At 41.2% G+C, this 21,230-nt stretch overlaps 1 protein-coding gene across 2 annotated transcripts in view; it reads right to left on the bottom strand.

The window, feature by feature from the left end:
* LOC110488965 (cullin-4B) overlaps nucleotides 1-21,161 on the bottom strand; it is a 23,527-nt gene extending 2,366 nt beyond the window's left edge. Inside the window, exons 1-20 of one of the 2 annotated variants that reach the window (XM_021561464.3) lie at nucleotides 20,390-21,161; nucleotides 19,544-19,966; nucleotides 18,764-18,879; nucleotides 18,024-18,127; nucleotides 17,662-17,731; nucleotides 17,497-17,570; nucleotides 17,218-17,380; nucleotides 12,119-12,208; nucleotides 11,551-11,633; nucleotides 11,269-11,336; nucleotides 10,922-11,040; nucleotides 10,558-10,750; nucleotides 10,213-10,317; nucleotides 9,697-9,807; nucleotides 4,192-4,277; nucleotides 3,873-3,971; nucleotides 3,571-3,684; nucleotides 3,385-3,490; nucleotides 3,015-3,187; nucleotides 790-942 (exon numbers count right to left, since the gene is read on the bottom strand). In XM_021561464.3, the coding sequence (XP_021417139.1) occupies nucleotides 790-942; nucleotides 3,015-3,187; nucleotides 3,385-3,490; nucleotides 3,571-3,684; nucleotides 3,873-3,971; nucleotides 4,192-4,277; nucleotides 9,697-9,807; nucleotides 10,213-10,317; nucleotides 10,558-10,750; nucleotides 10,922-11,040; nucleotides 11,269-11,336; nucleotides 11,551-11,633; nucleotides 12,119-12,208; nucleotides 17,218-17,380; nucleotides 17,497-17,570; nucleotides 17,662-17,731; nucleotides 18,024-18,127; nucleotides 18,764-18,879; nucleotides 19,544-19,966; nucleotides 20,390-20,408 (2,469 nt within the window). In that variant the 5' untranslated portion in view covers nucleotides 20,409-21,161. Of the gene's footprint in view, nucleotides 1-789; nucleotides 943-3,014; nucleotides 3,188-3,384; nucleotides 3,491-3,570; nucleotides 3,685-3,872; nucleotides 3,972-4,191; nucleotides 4,278-9,696; nucleotides 9,808-10,212; nucleotides 10,318-10,557; nucleotides 10,751-10,921; nucleotides 11,041-11,268; nucleotides 11,337-11,550; nucleotides 11,634-12,118; nucleotides 12,209-17,217; nucleotides 17,381-17,496; nucleotides 17,571-17,661; nucleotides 17,732-18,023; nucleotides 18,128-18,763; nucleotides 18,880-19,543; nucleotides 20,366-20,389 lie in introns of those variants that run through there. The other variant, XM_021561463.3, reaches the window with a different exon arrangement.
* Between the last annotated feature and the right edge of the window lie 69 nt (nucleotides 21,162-21,230).

Here is a 21,230-nt window from a genome sequence, read left to right as displayed (position 1 = left end):
CCTAGGTTCCTGCCTTTCTAGGAAGTCTTTCCTAGCCGCCGTGCTTCTCCATCTGCATTGCTTGCTGTTTGTGGTTTTAAGCTGAGTTTCTGTTTTAACTAACCCTTCCCCTAGTGGTTAGAGCGTTGGACTAGTAACCGAAAGGTTGCAAGATCGAATTCCCGAGCGGACAAGGTAAAAATCTGTCGTTCTGCCCCTGAACAAGGCAGTTAACCCACTGTTCCTAGGCCGTCATTGAAAATAAGAATTTGTTCTTAACTGACTTGCCTAGTTAAATAAAAGGTAAATAAAGGTAAAAATGCTAACTCCTAAACTTATCCCTAACCCAGCTAACATTAGTGAGCTAGCTAACTTTAGCCACATAGATATATTTAGTGAGCGAGCTAACCTTAGCCACTTTGATATATTTAAAAAAATATCATACGATTTGCAAATTCGTTACATTTTGCAAATTCGTAACACATTGTACGTTTCGCAAATTCTTAACATATAATTTGAATTGTAATTCGTAACATATCATATGAAATGGGTGATGGACATCCACAAATAATAAATACCATACAAAACATAACATAAATGGATTGTTAGATTTGCATACAGAATAATACAAAATGCTCTGAGACCAGGTTATGCACAGGGACCGGAGTAACAATTGCAAAATGTATGTTGGAAGGTCAGTCTGTGTAAATAAAGTACCACGTTCCCTACATTGCTTTCGGAAAACTTCACCCCTGAGTGAGTAGTCTTCTTGCACACAGGGTCATGTGTTTCACACGTTTGTTCACTCACCTTGACAGGGAACTTGAGTTGGTTGTACACTTCCGACACCAAGAGGTTATGGCTCAGAGTCTTCCTCATCTTCATGATCCTGACGATGGCGGCATCGATCTGATACTGCCGGTCCTGGTAAACTCGTTCCGTGGTGCTGGCTTGCTCCTCCACCTACCAAGGACAATCCACCAAATGAATGAGTGGCTTATATCCCCCCCACCCATTTTCCTTTTAGTTATAGATAGACAGTACAGATAGAATCAAATGGGTGAGATTGATGAAGTAGCTCAGTTAGTAGCCCATGGCACTGGCAACGCCAGGATAGTGGGTTCAATTCCCGGGACCACCTAAAAGTAAAATATATACAGTTGAAGTCAAAAGTTTACATACACTTAATTAAGTTGGAGTCATTATAACACATTTTTCAACTACGCCACAAATTTCTTGTTAACAAACTATAGTTTTGGCAAGTCGGTTAGGATATCTGCTTTGTGCATGACACAAGTAATTTTTCCAACAATTGTTTACAGACAGATTATTTCACTTCTAATTCACTGTATCACAATTCCAGTGGGTCAGAAGTTTACATACACTAAGTTGACTGTGCCTTTAAACAGCTTGGAAAATTCCAGAAAATGATGTCATGGCTTTAGAAGCTTCTGATAGGCTAATTGGCATCATTTGAGTCAATTGGAGGAGTACCTGTGGATGTATTTCAAGGCCTACCTTCAAACTCAGTGCCTCTTTGCTTGACATCGTGGGAAAATCAAAAGAAAATCAGCCAAGACATCAAACAAAATTGTAGACCTCCACAAGTCTGGTTCCTCCTTGGGCGCAATTACCAAATGCCTGAAGGTACCACGTTCATCTGTACAAACAATAGTATGCAAGTATAAACACCATGAGACCACGCAGCCGCCATTCCGCTCAGGAAGGAGACGGGTTCTGTCTCCTAGAGATTAATATACTTTGGTGCAGAAAGTGCAAATCAATCCCAGAACAGCAGCAAAGGACCTTGTGAAGATGCTGGAGGAAACAGGTACAAAAGTATCTATATCCACAGTAAAACAAGTCCTATATTGACATAACCTGAAAGGCCGTTCAGCAACGAAGAAGCCCCAAAACCACCATAAAAAGCCAGACTACGGTTAACAACTGCAAATGGGGACTAAGGTCGTACTTTTTGGAGAAATGTCCTCTGGTCTGATGAAACAAAAATAGGACTGTTTGGCTATAATGACCATCGTTATGTTTGGAGGGAAAAAGGGCGAGGCTTGCAAGCCAAAGAAAACCATCCCAACTGTGAAGCACGGGGTGGCAGCATCATGGTGTGGGGCTGCTTTACTGCAGGAGGGACTGGTGCACTTCACAAAATAGATGACATCATCATGATGGAAAATTATGTGGATACTATTGAAGCAACATTTCAAGACATCAGTCAGGAAGTTAAAGCTTGGTCACAAATGGGTCTTCCAAATGGACAACGACCCCAAGCATACTTCCAAAGTTGTAGCAAAATGGCTTAAGGACAACAAAGTCAAGGTATTGGAGTGGCCATCACAAAGCCCTGACCTCAATCCTATAGAAAATGTGTGTGCAGAACTGAAAAAGCGTGTGCGAGAAAGGAGGCCTACAAACCTGACTCAGTTCCACCAGCGCTGTCAGGAGGAATAGGCCAAAATTCACCCAACTTATTGTGGGAAGCTTGTGGAAGGCTACTTTGAACGTTTGACCCAAGTTAAACAAATTAAAGGCAATGCTGTCAAATACTAATTGAGTGTATGTAAACTTTTGACCCACTGGGAATGTGATGAAATAAATAAAATCTAAAATAAATAATTCTCTCTATTCTGGCATTTCACATTCTTAAAATAAAGTGGTGTTCTTAACTGACCTAAGACAGGGCATTTTTACTGGGATTAAATGTATTTTGCTCAGGTGTATGTAAACTTCTGACTTCAACCGTACATGACTAAGTGGCTTAGGAAAAAAAAGTCTGCTAAATGGCATAATATTATTATTACAACATAGTGGAGAGTAGCAGACTTGAACACCCGCCTCTAAGGGGCAATGCATAGTTCAGAAACGTTAGTGCTAGAACTAGACTGGACTGAGACTCATATTCCCATCTAAATAGCATTGGGACATATTCATTATGCACTAAAACAAACCTGTCCAATAAAAACATGACAAATATTTCCTCCTAATGAATACAGCCCTGCTGAGAAAGAAAGAGAATATACCGTTTCTTTCATCTGGATCTGGTTGATCTTGATCCTGAAGAGTTTGTGTTTGAAGTCATCGTTACACGAGAACTTGTCTCCGTCCTCCACGTCTTTGCTTTTGGGGACTTTATGGATGACGCGCGCCTTGCCACACGCCAACGACTGCAGGGTCCGCCGCAGCTCGCCATCCTCTGCACACACATCTCACTTTAGGTCAACGCAAACTCAAACCAAAAAGACTGGGCTTGTGTTTCAATCAAATAGAAAAGATGATAGTGATAATAATTGATACAGTTTAAGCAACATGTCTGAAAATGTCTCAAGAGGACTGCTATATTGGATCCATTAGGATTTGTGTCATGACTGAGTACATTGTGATCATACAGACCTATTCCTGTAGCTAGCTTGATCTCCTCTAAGGTGAATTCCTCTCCTTCATTGAACATGAGCAGCACTAGTGTCTGAAACAGGGATACCTGAAGCTCCTTTTTGCCCTGTTTGTGGAAAAGGAAATGTTATCACAATGAATTTCTGCCTAACATACTAGATTAATAAAAATTACTAGCTACTGTACCTCTTTAAATTCAGCTTTTAAAACACAATGGCCTAATGTCGACTGCCACTGGAGCTTTCTGCCACTGTGCTTGCCGAGGTAAAACGTCTTGAAGATCTCCTGCAGCCGCACCATCTGGCCAAGAAAGAGTGTTAAAATAATCATAGACAATGACTATGGCTTTGTCCCAAATTGCACCTTATTCCCTATATAGTTCCCTGGTCAAAAGTACTGCACTATAAAAAAAGGGAACAGGGTGTGACATAAACCAAATGTATTACATAGCAGGTCATAAAATAACAGAGCCTGATACTTGCACTAACCTCTGGGAGCAGATGGACCTCCATTGGGACGTAGGTGGGCCAGTATCCCATGGTGAGGATGTTCACCGTCAGCTCAATGTTACCAGGGAGGTTTTGACACTATGTAATAGGAAAAGGGAGAAACAAACCAACCAATCAATGGTGTCTAATGAGACACATCTAGGCTAATAATTCTAAAGTTAGTTGTTGTTGTGGCAATATTTTCACAAGTTGCAAAGACATAATTATTATTATATATTTTTTTTACATATGGATAGCTGACTGCGTAACGTCTTTGATTCTGTTGTCCTAAAACAGAGAAGGACAAAAGCATGTGTACCTGTTTGAACTGCACCATGATGTCCTTGGAAAGCTCCATGTCCTTGAACATGCCTTCCAGCTTGCTGGTGAATGCCGCTCCACATTCTAAAGAAAGGACCAAGGTTACGAGTCCCTAGTCTCATTCAGTGTCACATGCTTCATCGTTGTTGGTCAAAGTTCTATGTGTACAGTTAGTAGTAGTAGCTAGTGATGGGGGGGATTGATATAGTTACGTACTGCAATATTATATTGATACTTTGACTCGAAAGGATTTTTGTAATAAAATAATACATAAACACATATATACTGATATATATTAATCACATACACCTACCTTGACATTTTCCACATTTTGTTACGTTACAGCCTTATTCTAAAATGTATTCAAATTGTTCCCCCCCCCCCCCCCCCCCTCATCAATCTACACACACTAGCCCATAATGACAAAGCAAAAACAGGTTTTTGAAACCGTGGCAAATTTATAAATAAAAAAACCTGATATTACATTTGCATTCAGTTGAAGTCAGAAGTTTGCATACACTTACGTTGAAGTCATTAAAAAACTCATTTTTCAACCACCCCACAAATTTCTTGTTAACGAACTATAGTTTTGGCAAGTCGGTTAGGACATCTACTTTGTGCATGACACAAGTAATTTTTCCCAAACATTTTTACAGACAGATTATTTCACTTATAATTCACTGTATCACAATTACAGTGGGTCAGAAGTTTACATACACTAAGTTGACTGTACCTTTTAAAAATGGCTTTAGAAGCTTCTGATAGGCTAATTGACATCATTTGAGTCAATTGGAGGTGTACCTGTGGATATATTTCAAGGCCTACCTTCAAAACTCAGTTCCTCTTTGCTTGATATCATGGGAAAATCAAAAGAAATTAGCCAAAACCTCAGAATAATTTGTTTGTAGACCTCCAAAAGTCTGGTTCATCCTTGGGAGCAATTTCCAAACGCCTGAAGGTACCACGTTCATCTGTACAAATAATAGTACGCAAGTATTAACACCATGGGACCACGCAGCCGTAATACCGCTCAGGAAGAAGACACGTTCTGTCTCCTAGAGACAAATGTAATTTGGTGCGAAAAGTGCAAATCAATCCCAGAACAACAGCAAAGGACCTTGTGAAGATGCTGGAGGAAACAGGTACAAAAATATCTATATCCACAGTAAAACAAGTCCTATATCGACATAACCTGAAAGGCCGCACCATCGCAACCATGAAGCACGGGGGTGGCAGCATCATGTTGTGGGGGTACTTTGCTGCAGGAGGGAATGGTACGCTTCACAAAATTCTTCAAAATGGACAATGACCCCAAGTATACTTCCAAAGTTGTTGCAAAATGGCTTAAGGACAACAAAGTCCAGGTATTGGATTGGCCATCACAAAGCCCTGATCTCCATTCTTTAGAACATTTGAGGCCAGAACTAAAACAGTGTGTGCGAGCAAGGAGTTCTACAAACCTGACTCAGTTCCACCAGCTCTGTCCGGAGGAATGGGCCAAAATTCAACCAATTTATTATTGTGGGAAGCTTGTGGAAGGCCACCCGAAACGTTTGACCGAAGTTAAACAATTTAAAAGGCAATGCTACCAAACACTAATTGAGTGTATGTAAACTTCTGACCCACTGGGAATGTGATGAAAGAAATTAAAGCTGAAATAAATAATTCTCTCTACTATTATTCTGCCATTTCACATTCTTAAAATAAAAGTGGTGATCCTAACTGACCTAAGACAGGGGATTTTTACTGGGATGTCAGGAGTTTTGTATATGTAAACTTCTGACTTCAACTGTAAGTATTCAGATCCTTTACTTTGTTGAAGCACCTTTGGCCGCGATTACAGCCTCAAGTCTTATTGGGTATTCCGCTACAAGCTTGGCACACCTGTATTTGGGGAGTTTCTCCCATTCTTCTCTGCAGATGCTCTCAAGCTCTGGTCAAATTGGATGGGGAGCGTCATTGCACAGCTATTTTCAGGTCTCCAGAGATGTTCGATTGGGTTCAAGTCAGGGCTCTGGCTGTGCCACTCAAGGACATTTAAAGACTTGCCCCGAAGCCACTCCTGCGTTGTCTTGGCTATGTGCTTAGGGTCATTGTCCTGTTGGAAGGTGAACCTTCACCCCAGTCGGAGGTCCTGAGAGCTCTGGAGCAGGTTTTCATCAAGGATCTCTCTGTACTTTGCTCCATTCATCTTTCCCTCGATCCTGACTAGTCTGCCAGTCTCTGCCGCTGAAAAACATCCCCATAGCATGATGCTGCCACCACCATGCTTCACCGTAGGGATGGTACTGGTCAGGTGATGACTGGTGCCTGGTTTCCTCTAGACGCAATGCTTGGCATTCAGGCCAAAGTGTTCAATCTTGGTTTCATCAGACCAGAGAATCTTGTTTCTCATGGTTTGAGAGGCCTTTCGGTGCCTTTTGGCCAACTCCAAGCGGGCTGTCATGTGCCTTTTACTGAGGAGTGGCTTCCATCTGGACACTCCACCATAAAGGCCTGATTGGTGCTGCAGAGATGGTTGTCCTTCTGGAAGGATCTTCTATTTCCAGAGTTCATCTGTGGAGCTCTGTCAGAGTGACAATCGGGTTCTTGCTCACCTCCCTGACCAAGGCCCTTCTCCCCCGATTCCTCAGTTTGGCCGGACGGCCAGCTCTAAGAGTCTTGGTGGTTCCAAACTTCTTCCATTTAAGAATTTAAGACTGTCTTCTTGGCGACTTTCAATACTGCAGAAATGTTTTGGTACCCTTCCCCAGATCTGTGCCGAGACACTGTCTCGGAGCTCTACGGACAATTACTTCAACCTCTTGGCTTGGTTTTGGCTCTGACATGCACTGTTAACTGTGGGACCTCATATAGACAGGTGTGTGCCTTTCCAAATCATGTCCAATCAATTGAATTTACCACATGCGGACTCCAATCAAGTTGTAGAAACATCAAGGATGAATGGAAACAGGATGCTCAGGAGCTCAATTTTAAACCTCATAGCAAAGGCTCTGAATTCTTATGTAAATAAGGTATTTCTGTTTTTATAAAAGTAGAAAAATAAATACCTGTTTTCGCTTAGTCCAAAAAATGTATTTAAATACATTTTAGAATAATCAAATTGTATGTCACATGCGCTGAATACCATAAAATGCTTACTTCCAAGCCCTTAACCAACAAAGCAGTTAAGAAAATATAGTTAAACAAATATTTACTGAATAAATTAAAGTAAAACATATATATATATTTTTTAAATGATGTTACAATAAAATAACAATAACGAGGCTATATACAGGGTGTACCGGTACCGAGTCAATGTGGGGGGTACAGGTTAGTCGAGGTAATTTGTACATGTAGGTAGGGGTAAAGTAACAAAAAGTGGTAAAACCGAAGGGGTCTGAATACTTTCCAAGTGCACGCACACACATTCACGTCAAAAGTTTGAACACACCTACTCGTTCAAGGGTTTTTCTTTATTTGTACTATTTTCTACATTGTAGAATAATAGTGAAGACATCAAAACTGTGAAATAACACATAGAATCATGTAGTTAGCAAAAAAGTGTTAAATCTAAATACATTTTATATTTGAGAGTCTTCAAAGTAGCCACCCTTTGCCTTGATGGCAGCTTTGCACACTCTTGGCATTCTCTCAACCAGCTTCATGAGGTAGTCACATGGAATGCATTTCAATTAATAGGTGTGCCTTGTGAAAAGTTCATTTGTGGAATTTCTTTCCTTAACACGTTTGAGCCAATCAGTTGTGTTGTGACAAGGTAGGGGGGTATACAAAAGATAACCCTATTTGGTAAAAGACTAAATCCATATTATGGCAAGAACAGCTCAAATAAGCAAAGAACGACAGTCCATCATTACTTGAAGACATGAAGGTCAGTCAATCTGGAAATGTTCAAGAACATTGAAAGTTTCTTCCAGTGCAGTCGCAAAAACCATCAAGTGCTATGATGAAACTGGCTCTCATGAGGACCACCACAGGAAAGGAAGACCCAGAGTTACCTCTCCTGCAGAGGGCAAGTTCATTAGAGTTACCAGCCTCAGAAACTGCAGCCCAAATAAATGCTTCACAGATTTCAAGTAACAGACACATCAACATAAACTGTTCAGATGAGACTGCGTGAATCAGGCCTTCATGGTCGAATTGCTGCAAAGAAGCCACTACTAAAAGACACCAATAAGAAGAAGAGACTTGCTTGGAATGGTGGAAATCCGTCCTTTGGTCTGATTAGTCCAAATTTGAGAATTTTGGTTCCAACCGCCGTGTCTTTGTGAGATGCAGAGTAGGTAAACGGATGATCTCCGCATGTGTGGTTCCCACTGTGAAGCATGGAGGTGTGATGGTGTTTGTTGGTGACACTGTCTGAAATATTTAGAATTCAAGGCACACTTAACCAGAATGGCAACCACAGCATTCTGCAGTGATACTCCATCCCATCTGGTTTGCGCTTAGTGGGACTATCAATTGTTTTTCAACAGGACAATGACCCAACACACCTCCAGGCTGTGTAAGGGCTATTTGACCAAGAAGGAGAGTGATGGAGTGCTGCATCAGATGACCTGGCCTCCACAATCACCCGACATCAAAACAATTGAGATGGTTTGGGATGAGATGGACCGCAGAGAGAAGGAAAAGCAGCCAACAGGTACTCAGCATATGTGGGAACTCCTTCAAGACTGTTGGAAAAGCATTCCAGGTGAAGCTGGTTGAGAGAATGCCAAGAGTGTGCAAAGCTGTCATCAAGGTAAAGTGGCTGTCATCAAGGTGGCTATTTGAAGAATCTCAATTATAAAATATATTTTGTTTCGTTTAACAATTTTTTGGTTACTACATGATTCCATGTGTTATTTCATAGATTTGATGTCTTTACTACAATGTAGAAAATAGTAAAAAAAAAGAAAGAAAAACCCTTGAATGAGTAGGTGTCCAAACCTTTGACTGGTACTGTATATAGTTTTTAAATAGTGAGCCAACATGTTTCCAGGACTTATATTAATATGACTGATCAAAACTAATCTTCTCATACTCTCTCATGTCTCTCTGCAGCAAGTAAATTGAACCTGTTGCATGGGGTGGAAAACGCCAGAACATCAGTTTTTACACGCTGAAATTGCAAACTAACGTGTGTTTGGCACTACCGCCGCCGTACCGCCAGCCGAAGATAGAACCCATATAGTGAGCAATATGTTTGGAACATCAAATCGCAATACATGTAGAATCGTGAGAATTGCAATACATATTGTATCGGCACCTAAGTATTGTGGTATCATTCCCAGTCCTAGTGGTGGATTCTGATGTAGACAGTGGTGGGGGATTGTGTGTGGAATTGTTCTAAAATACTATTTGAAATATTTAAAATACTTTTGAGCGTTTGATTGAGCTTGCCTGAAGTGTCGGATGGGTGGGGTAGGTTGAGCACCTTTCCACTGTCTCAGTCAATCAAGCACAGCCATTTGATGGAAAATGTATACTATTTGAACCCAGGTCTGATGGGGAACCCACTGACCATGTTTCAGTTTCGACAGCATGGACTTCTCGGCATCCACGGAGGCACTCTTTCCCACCAGCAACCTCTTGGCCAGATCTTTCTTGTAGAAGGCCTCAAAAACGTCTTTTCCTATTCAAGAATTCAAAAAGGTGAGGATGAAGTTAAAGTACAAAGACAGACTTCAACAGGCTTCTAAGAGACCCGTCAAAGAGGAAAGTTAAAAGGACCTGGAAGTAGATGATGGTTTGGCGAAATATGTTGGGACCACATGACCATAAATGAATATGTTGGGACCACATAACCATAAATGAATATGTTGGGACCACATGACCATAAATGAATATGTTGGGATCACATGACCATAAATGAATATGTTGGGACCACATGACCATAAATGAATATGTTGGGACCACATGACCATAAATGAATATGTTGGGACCACATGACCATAAATGAATATGTTGGGACCACATGACCATAAATTAATATGTTGGGACCACATGACCATAAATGAATATGTTGGGACCACATTACCATAAATGAATCGGAAGATGATCATGATCTTGTCCAACATCTTCTCCAGCTCCTCGTCCGTGGCCTCCTTGTTCCCCGCCCTCAGCTTCCAATCCACGTGTTTTGCTACAAAATACAACCATGTGTTGTTTTATTTACATTTTTGTAGTTTACTTGCAAAAAAAAACTGGAATAGAATTTTTGCTTAATAGCTTTATTCTGAAGCTTTAAACTGATGGGAGCATAATGCACACACACGTCTATGAACGAAGACAATTTGAAAAGATTAGTTCTCTTTCAGTCAGTTCACTCGTTGTAGTGCTATCGTTATCATGTTTCCCATAGCGATCATCATGAGATACCAACCAATGAGCTCAGCAGGTTTGTTTGTCCTCTTGTTGATGAAGGTCTCGAAGGCTTCCTTCATGGCATTGACAAACTTCTCATTCTTCATGAAACAGACGTGGATGATGTGGTCCACCTTGTCCTTGAAGTCCAGCAGCTCCTGTACCATGGTCTTGTCCTTCTCAGGGTTAATGACCATCGTACTTCCAAAGGCCTGTGTGATGTTGGTAGAGGTGTCAAGGGTTGCTTTAGGTTATATACTATACAAATGAATGATCCAAATCTCCAGCTGTTTTGTACTTGGAAGGAAGTATCCCCACACCTTCAAAAAGTGAATTAGTAAGAGTAAATTACAGATTCGGACTACTGATGTTTTCAAGCATACCTTGATGTACTCGATCCAGTGTTGTAGGAGGACTAGCACGCCCCCTCTCACCCGACTGAAGAGCTGATAGAGAAGACACAAGTCCTGGATTCTGTTCTCATCTAGCAGGTGATTCAAGCCTAGAGATGGAAAATAGTAGTTTAGTTTAAGGTATTTAGTGACAATTTAGTTCATGTAACTAAACAAAAAACAGTCCATATATTTTATTTATTTTTACATTTGATGTTCTCATCATGTGATAAGTGATATGACAATAGCATCGTTATTTTTTTTACTCCGTTAAAATGTCATCCATTGTAAGCAAACAAATGCCCCAGTGTGGTAAGTCTGTAGTCTCTGATATATACCTTTCTGCAGTGTTGCAGTGAGATGTTCACCCAGTAGTTGCTTTTCCACAGTGGCAATGAGAGGTTTTCTGAAAAAAGAATGCGGGAGAGGGAGGAAATGAGGAGTCAAATCTCTCTTTTTTCATCCTTTATATTTAGACAGGTAGATCCCGTTGAGACCGGTGCCAAGGCAGCAGCAAATCAAAAATTAATTACGTCAAATGTGGAACTGAAAACAGATGACACCAATACTGATGGACTCTTGGAAGACGAACCCCTTGTATTCTAACAAAGAATACTCACTGTGTGCTCTGGTCTAGATATGTGATGACTCTGTCTGCTTCCTCCTCTAAGCGTTTGTTGACGTGATGGAGATAATCTGGGACCTGACGAGATATTCAAGAAGTGATCAGATTAAACCATCAAGTAGCTGCTAAATCATTTGGGATACGAAGTCAAAAGCAACCTATCCTTACAGGGTCAGACAAACATCTAGTGCCATGTAAAACCACTCCACATATCACATATTTTCTTTACCAGAAGTAACTGTAAGATGACTCAAGACTCTAAATGCTAGCCATGTCCCAGATCGGTTTGTGCTGTATAGCCAAACAATACATTTTACTGTCAAACATGACGATCATTGGAGTTAGCAAAAGAGCAAGAACAGACCTTGCCAATTTCTATGATCATTGTCAAGTTTTGGCAGTACAATGTCATGTTTCGCTATACAGCACAAACAGATCTGGAACCAGGCTATTAAAATGTGGCCTCCAGTCAGACTCAGAATATTCTAATTTATGATGACATAGGGCTCTGAGGTCTGGAGTAGACAGTCAGTGGTGTTGCACTGCCCAGGGGGATAAATCACCTCTCTCTCCTGCATCAGCCTCTGTCCCTCAGCGGCATACAGACGATTAGTCTCCTCCAAAAAGCGCTGCTCAAAGGAGTCCTGATAAATCTGTCAGGAGGAGGGAGAGCATTGGGTGTCATTAAAGCCATTTCTTAAGTGGGGGAGGTGATAGTACATCAACTCAAATCCCGACGCGGGTGTTGTTGATCGCTAATAACACAGCTGACAAACACCCCATGATGTCTTAGAGACAGCAGTGTCGGAGATTCGGTATTTATTAGGATCCACATTAGCTGCTGCAAAAGCATCAGCTACTCTTCCTGGTGTCCACATGAAACATGACATAATACAGAACATTATTAGTCAAGGATTGAACTGCATACATTTACAGTGCCTTGCGAAAGTATTCGGCCCCCTTGAACTTTGCGACCTTTTGCCACATTTCAGGCTTCAAACATAAAGATATAAAACTGTATTTTCTTGTGAAGAATCAACAACAAGTGGGACACAATCATGAAGTGGAACGACATTTATTGGATATTTCAAACTTTTTTAACAAATCAAAAACTGAAAAATTGGGCGTGCAAAATTATTCAGCCCCCTTAAGTTAATACTTTGTAGCACCACCTTTTGCTGCGATTACAGCTGTAAGTCGCTTGGGGTATGTCTCTATCAGTTTTGCACATCGAGAGACTGACATTTTTTCCCATTCCTCCTTGCAAAACAGCTCGAGCTCAGTGAGGTTGGATGGAGAGCATTTGTGAACAGCAGTTTTCAGTTCTTTCCACAGATTCTCGATTGGATTCAGGTCTGGACTTTGACTTGGCCATTCGAACACCTGGATATGTTTATTTTTGAACCATTCCATTGTAGATTTTGCTTTATGTTTTGGATCATTGTCTTGTTGGAAGACAAATGTCCGTCCCAGTCTCAGGTCTTTTGCAGACTCCATCAGGTTTTCTTCCAGAATGGTCTTGTATTTGGCTCCATCCATCTTCCCATCAATTTTAACCATCTTCCCTGTCCCTGCTGAAGAAAAGCAGGCCCAAACCATGATGCTGCTTGAACAGACAGTTCGGTACCTTCAACACATCAATGCCTCTCACAAAGACCAATAGTGATGCAGTCAATCTCTCCTCAACTTTGAGCCAGGAGGGACTGACATGCATGTTACTGACACTTTCTGTCTGTGTACATCTAAGTGCGATACGTTCTGCTTTGTTCTGGACCAACTGCAATTGTCCTGTGTCTTTCTTTGCCTTACATGACCACACAGCTGGGCAGTAGTCCAGTCTGGTCGACACGGATGTCAAGAAGGCAGAGCAATGCCCAATCATGGACAAACCTTTCCCATTTTAGCAACCATTGAGTATGTTTTGACCATGAAAGCTTGCTATCTAGGGTTACACCTAGCAGGTTAGTCTCCTCAACTTGCTCAATAGCCACATTATTCAATAATAGATCTAAACGAGGTTTAGCGTTGAGCGAGTGATTTGTCCCAAAAATTATGCTTTTAGTTTTTGAGATATTTAGCACCAGCCTATTGCCAGTTACCCATTCTAAAACTGACTGGAGCTCTATGTTAAGTGTCTCATTTATTTTACGGTTGCAGCCGATGCGCATACTGTTGAGTCGTCAGCATACATAGACACACAGGCTTTATTCCAGGTCAGTGGAAGGTCAGTTGTAAAAACAGAAAACAATAACAGCCCTAGCCGGCTGCCCTGCGGTACACCACACTCAATTGAAATTGCATGAGAGGCTTCCATTAACAAAAATCCTCTGTTTTCAACAATAGATTATGATCAATAACATCAAAAGCTGAACTGAAGTCTAACAAAACAGCTCCCACATTCTTACTATACATGTCTTTCAGCCAATCATTAGCCATTTGTGTCAGTGCCGAGCATGCTAAAAGTTGTTCATTTGTTTTCTGTAAAATAACTTTGTATTTGATCAAACACCATTTTTTCCAAAAGTTTGCTAAGCACTTTTGGTTGGCTGTTTGAACGATTAAAGAGTGCTCTGCTATTCTTGGGTAGCAAGAATAGCCTCCCTCCCTCCCTCCATTTAAAAAAACAACAACAACCTTTATTTAACTAGGCAAGTCAGTTAAGAACAAATTCTTATTTTCAATAACAGCCTAGGAACAGTGGGTTAACTGCCTTGTTCAGGGGCAGAACAACAGATTATTACCTTGTCAGCTCGGGGATTCGATCTTGCAACCTTTCGGCTACTTGTCCAATGCTCTAACCACTAGGCTACCTGACACCCCAGTAGCCTGAGGGCACACACTGTCTTCTAGGCTTAAATTGAAGATGTGGCAAACATGAGTCACAATGTATTCCGCAACCAATTTCAGCAAATATACCATCCAGTTTTTTGGTACATGGTAGATTGTCCTTACTTATAGACAGATTTTTTTTTAAATAATCACCTCTTCCACACCCACTTTGTAGAACTCAAAACTACAGTGATTGTCTTTGATTATTTGGTCCATTATGCATGAATATGAAGGCTCAGAATTAGTTGTTTGCATGCAAGTGTGCTAATCTTGTCACCAAAAAAGTTGAAGTGGTTGGCAATATCAAAGGGATATCATAGTGCAGGATCAACCCCTATCCACCCTGCACATCTGGAAGAAATGGATAGCTACAAGAAACAGCTTTCATATACCTGTCCAATCCTTTCTGATCTAAACAAATGCTTAGGGAGTAGGGCAGGGGTTCCCAAATGTTTTTGGCCCAGGACCCCATTTTGATATCTGAAAATTCTCACGACCCAAACCATGTGAAAACAATGTAATTAACAGCCAATGTTTACTTTTATTTTATTTGGGGCTTTGGCAGTCAATTTAAAACCATTCTAACAGTAATTCTGATTGTCTTCAACTCACCATCACATACTTTTAATGTGGGGCTATGACAGTCAAATGCAAATTATTCAGACATAATCTCTCTTATCTCACCACCACTAATGAGATGGATGTGCTTGATGCATGTCGCGTCGGAATTTTTCAGTCAGGGGCCGTGGTCGACAGGGCGCATCTCATCTCTGCTGTCACATCCAACCTGGGTCGATATTTGTTTTTTTAATGCAGTTGAGAGCACCGAATCAAGCTTCATACAGATATGAGCTGGTGAAAGGTAGCCTACCATGAGTTTTACGGTGCTTTCAAGACAACTGGGAACTGAAAAATACAAGGTCAAATCATGACGTTAGTGATCTTCTAGGTCAGAAAGTCTATGAAAAGAGGCCTGAGTTCCCGACTAGGAATTCTGAGTTGGATGACCATTCAAAATGATTTTTCCAAGTCTGCGCTCGTTTCTTTCAGAGTTCCCAGTTGTCTTGAACGCACTGAAGTCGGAGATTTCCGAGTCGTTTTGAACGCGACATTAATTCTCAAAGGGAGACAGCAGGGCATTCCCTTTGAGTCAGGAACCAAATCCCCTCTGTAGTGACCCGTGAATGCGTTGTCTGCTGCATTCGAGCACATGGCAGCTCGATCAACTGTTCGATTTCACTTACCGGCATGTCAACTGAGCCAGGATCACAGTCAAATGGATTGGGAAGTAGGTACCAAACTGCTCTTCCAATGAGAAAAATATTTCCAATACTCCCCCTCTATAACCACCAAACCTCAGTGTGAAATAGAACATTGTCATGCTCTGATCCCATATTTCCACAGTTGTGAACACGTGTGCCTACAGTGGATGTGGTTTGATGTAGTTTACAATCAAAAGTTACCTGCTGCCATATACAGTATCTCAGAGTTCTGTGCTCAGCTCTTTTGCCGGCAGTTTTTTTTGGTGTATCATACAATGTGTCCATATGGCAGAGGAAAACACATTCATAACTAGAGTGCAGAGGCCTGCCCGCCATACTGTAGATGGAGCCCCATCTGTGCAAAAGCCCACCATTCGATCCCAACATCCGCTATGCTGTTTCATGCTCAGGAATCGTGGGACAGAACAATATGTCTTCATGAATAACATCCCCGACAAAAGTCAACGCATGTGCATCTTGGCCCTCACGCCCATTTGGAAAGCATAAGCTGGGGAGCTTGAGTCAGTCAGACTTTACGCTTGATTGCTAGCAATAGCATAAATTCTTTGTTTACCAGTTATCCGACATAGGTAATGATAAGAGTTTATGTGCCTCACCACACATTTTTTTCACCATCTCAATTGCCGCCGAAAATATAAAAGTCTCTGCAATAGTGTGCGTCGCGGTCCTAGCCTTTCACCATGGGAATGATTCAAGTGTTTCATGAGCTGAAATAAAAGATACCCAAAATGTTCCATACACACAAAAAGCTTACTTCTCTAAAATATTTGTTTACATCCCTGTTAGTGAGCATTGATTAAACAGCATGGTCATTACACAGGTGCACCTTGTTCTGGGGACAATAAAAGTCCACTCAAATGTGCAGGTCACACAACACAATGAAGTCTCAAGTTTTGAGGGAGTGTGCAATTGGCATGCTGACTGCAGGAATGTCCACCAGAGCTGTTGCCAGACAATTTAATGTTAATTTATTTTCCACAAGCTGTCTCCAACATCGTTTTAGAGAATTCGGCAGTATGTCCAACCGGCCTCACGACCCCAGACCACGTGTAGCCATACCAGCCCTAGACCTCCATGTACGGCTTTTTCACCTGCGGGATCGTCTGAGACCAGCCACGCAGACAGCTGATGAAACTGAGGAGTATTTCTGTCTGTAATAAAGCGTTTGTGTGTGGAAAAACTAATCCTGGCTCCCAAGTGGGTGGGCCTCTACCCTACCAGGCCCACCCATGGCTGCGCCCCTGCCCAGTCATGTAAAATCCATTGATTAGGGCCTAATTTATTTATTTCAATTTAATGATTTCCTTATATGAACTGTAAATAAAATTGTTGAAATTGTTGCGTTTAAATTTTTGGTATATATTTTTTTCCTTCAGGATTTTGGAAATTCTCATGTGACCCTATTTTCATCAGATGACCCCACATGGGTTCAAGACCCCTTGTTTGGGAACCACTGGGGTAGGGGCTAAGGGTTGATTAACCGGGCGAATAGGACAAGAAATCCACTGAGTAGGCTTTCCCATACCCTGTGTGAAGGGGCGTAGCCATACCTGCAGGTCAGAAAGCATGCTCAATAGGCTCCGCAGCAGGCTACGGTCGACGGTCTCGCCGCTGCGCTCCCTCTCGATGAGCAGCAGGATTCCGTCGATGGTCTTGCTCTGGACCTTCATGTCGCTGATAATGTAAAACCTAAACAACTCCAGGCCCATGTCCCTGAAGGGAAGAGGGGTGATATTAATATGAACCAAAGCCAATTACTATTGACAGAACACAGTTAGAAATTGAACAATGTTTTCTACAGAATTTTTATTTGAGGGAGAGAAACTCACCAGACTGACGGGAGCATTGAATTTTGTAAAACATAGGTGCGGTCCAAGAACAAAAATATACTTCTAATCATGATCTGTAAAAGAGGAAAGAAATCCTTTATAGGAAATTGTTTGAATGCGATTGAATCAAATTACATCCTATCAAGGACAGAGTCCTAGACATACCATTTGTCTGCAGTGATCTTGCCAACACTTGTCTATTTTCTTCAGGAAGAGTGTACTGTCCAGTGCATCCGTGAGCACTGAGTCAAGGATGTAGCAGGTTTCATATGCATAACAACACAAAGCAGCCGCAGCGTCCTTTCAGTACACATGATTAAAAAGACATGCATTCAATATCAACCTTCATAAGAACATGATTTCAGTTTCTGTAGTTCAAAGGACAAAAGCTATCCCCTAGTAAATACTTGAACAAAATAATTAGACTTATGAAAGCCTACATTGAGTGATCAAGGATTAAGCAGTGTCTAAACATATATTCAACCATCTTTCTAGTACCATCTATTTACACACACAGAAAAAGATATTCTCTGAATTGATCGATTTGTGCCTTGATGTGGTCTTCACACACAACCTGCAGTTGTTTGTAGAGCTTGGCTGATATCTTATGGGAGCAGAGGTTCTCCACAGCCTAAAACAACAAACAGAAAGGAGAGTGCTTAAAGAGTTTATTACATTTCAGGGCTAAAACACTGATTATCTATGAATGTAATATCCTACAGAAGACACCGCCACCAAGTAATCTAAACATCCCATAACTCAACACAGCTATTAAACAGTGCAGACATATCACACAAATTATTGTCAAGCTCTTTCGCAAGATACTAGCCTAGAGACATGAAGAAAAAAATAGCTTGTTTGTTAAGACTGTTTAGCTTACTGACTGCAAAATCATAGGTTTGAATAAGAAGTCAAGGTCACAGAGGAGGAGGGCTTCCCATCTGTGGCCAATCATCATAATAACCACAACCACAGAGTAGTTTTCATTAGGGCAGGGAGCATAAAACATTTTGCATTGGTCAATGAAAACAAGCACTTCTTATTGGACAAGTCCAGGTTTGGTGCCAAATGCCATGTTGTTTTTACTCGTCATTGTTATTTGTTAGTCACTGTGTATTTATATTTATTATCTTTAACTCTGCATTGTTGAAAAACAACCCGTAAGTAAGCACTGTTAGTCTACAAAGCATGTGACAAATAAAATATTATGTGAACATGACCCAGGGCTGTTCTGAAGGGAAATGAGGCCGGTGCAGCATTGAGGTACCTGGTAGAGCTCCTCAAGATTGTACTTGATTGAAATGCTGTTCTGAATGGCCTCAACCGCCTCCTTTAGCTTTTGCCAGGTCTCGTGTGTGTAGTTCTCTGGCAATTTGGGCTTTTCTGTGAAGAAAATGAAAGAGAGACAGGGAAGCAGTTTCAGAACAGTAATTCTCTGATGTGTCATTCTTTTATCTGTACCACTGTTTTTTTGTTGTTGTTTTTTTTTTGTCTTTTTTTTTTTTTACACATAATCAGTCTAACATCTAAAAAAATTACAATATTCACACAAATGAACTACATCATGTCAGGCATTTAAATAGTAGTGTATCATTGTGCATTTTATAACTAAGCAATAATGCCCGAGGGGGTGTGGCATATGGTCACTGGCTAAGTGCTGTTCTTACGCGCAACGCGGCGTGCCTGGATACAGCCCTTAGCCGTGGTATATTGGCCATATACCACAAACCCCCGAGGTGCCTTATTGCGACTATAAAGTGGTTACCGGTGTAATTAGAGCAGTAAAAATAAATGTTTTGTCATATCCGTGGTATACGGTTTGATATACCATGGCTGTCAGCATTCAGGGCTCGAAGCACCTATTTTACAATGACACATATTCAACTGTAAAATTGCATAGATTAGCCAGACTAAAGCACATACTTTAGGCAAGGCCAAGTAATTAACACAATTTTAAAAGAAACGTTCACTATAAGGGACAAATGGGATTACAGCAAGCAATTCCTTGCATCCATCCATCACTAGAATGTTTTGAATATCACACTACCTTTGAAGTTCTTGATGACTAGTTTCTTTGCAGCGCCAGGTTTGCTGTTGGAGAAGGTAGTGGAGCCTGCCGTTTTCGTCAGCCCGTTTGCATGGTGCCCAACACCCCCAGCCAAAAAAACTGTTTTCATCTTGTTAGAAGAACACGATGCAGACGACTCCTCGGCCATTTTCACATCCAGTCCAATGAAATCTACTGAATCTTCGAACCTCAACTTCTTCTGAATGTGTTGCGAAGTGGAGGTGCAGGAGGAAGATGAATAATTTGTGGTTTTAGGAGATGAAGAGATTGAATCAATGTCTTCCCTCTCAGAACTGTTTATTTTCCTCTTCTTCGAAGGCGTGATACTGCTGTCGTTATTTACATCTGAAGCTGCTGGTCTAGCCTCTTGGGTTGGCGGTGGGGGATTAGGGGAAGGTAAACCTATTGGAAACATGAAAAAATGAATACAAATTCTAATAGCTATAGCCAGTCTACTAATCATAAACCTCCAGATGTGCCGTGGGTTAACAAGTCGCGATTCCAAGGTTTATCTTGCTATATTCCAACCGAGTCGTCCGGTCTTTTACAAGTATCTAGCTAAGAAACAGACAATACATTGCAAACTACAGCCCCATTTGGACCAGCTCAATGACTTGGACCCTCTCACTGTTCTTGTTATTTCTGCTGGCAGAAGAAAGATGGTTGATTACTGCTTCCTATTGCTTGGCCTCTCTTTAATATCCACGTTGTGGAGCGGTAGTTAGTTTTGTCGGCATCCAATAGAGACTTATTTCTAGCCGAAAAATGTAATGTATCAAGTGTTAAATTGCCATAACACCTGGGAAGTTCAATATCAAAACGTACCTTCTACAAGCGATTCCATGACCTACCGGAAGTGCTTTACCCACATGTTACTGCTGCAAAAGTGGTTTCCACTAGTTAGCACAGCCATAAAATAAAAATAAAATGTATGCTTTTAATCTTAATTTAAGGTTAGAGTTAGGCATAAGGTTAGCAGTGGGGTTAGGGTTAGGTTTAAAATAATACATTTCAGAGGATAAATTGTAGAAATGGGCGGGGTTTAGGACTTTGTGTCTGTAGTAACTAATGACGACCTGCAAAAGTGGCTATGCTACTTAGCAAGCTTTATTTAGCTGTACAACTGTCATGTACCGCAAGATGGCGCCAGAGATGGTGTAAATGTATTTCCATTTTATTAGGCAAGTCAGTTATGAGCAAATTCTTATTTTCAATGACGGCCGAGGAACAGTGAGTTCCTAGCCTTGTTCAGGGGCAAAACGACATTTTTACCTTGTCAGCTCGGGGATTCGATCTTGCAACCTTTCGGTTACTAGTCTAACGCACTAACCACTAGGCTACCTGCCTGCTACATGTAGTAAAATCTTCTGACATGGTCTAATAGTGTGCTTTAATGTACCCAAGTAACCCAACTATGTTTTCCTAAGTTTTCTGGTTTACTGTCAAAAGTTATGGTTTACAACGTATTTTCAACATATAGAAAGGACATGGAAAAGAATAAAGTATAGAAAGAAGGGAGGAAGGAAGGAAGGACTCATCTTTAAAATATTCGAATGGGGCCTTCGGGTTCGGATCCTGCCGTATTTCGTTCGAAACTGTCGCATGCATGTCGCAAGTTGACGTCACTTGCTGCCTATAAACTGCGAAACAGGCGTGGGGAGACTAT

This window comes from Oncorhynchus mykiss, chromosome 14 (genome assembly GCF_057628025.1).
Source record: "Oncorhynchus mykiss isolate SJ-2025 chromosome 14, ASM5762802v1, whole genome shotgun sequence".
Lineage (NCBI taxonomy): Eukaryota > Metazoa > Chordata > Actinopteri > Salmoniformes > Salmonidae > Oncorhynchus > Oncorhynchus mykiss.
The sequence above is the reverse complement of the archived record's forward strand: the minus strand, read 5'-3'. Positions and strand labels throughout refer to the sequence as shown.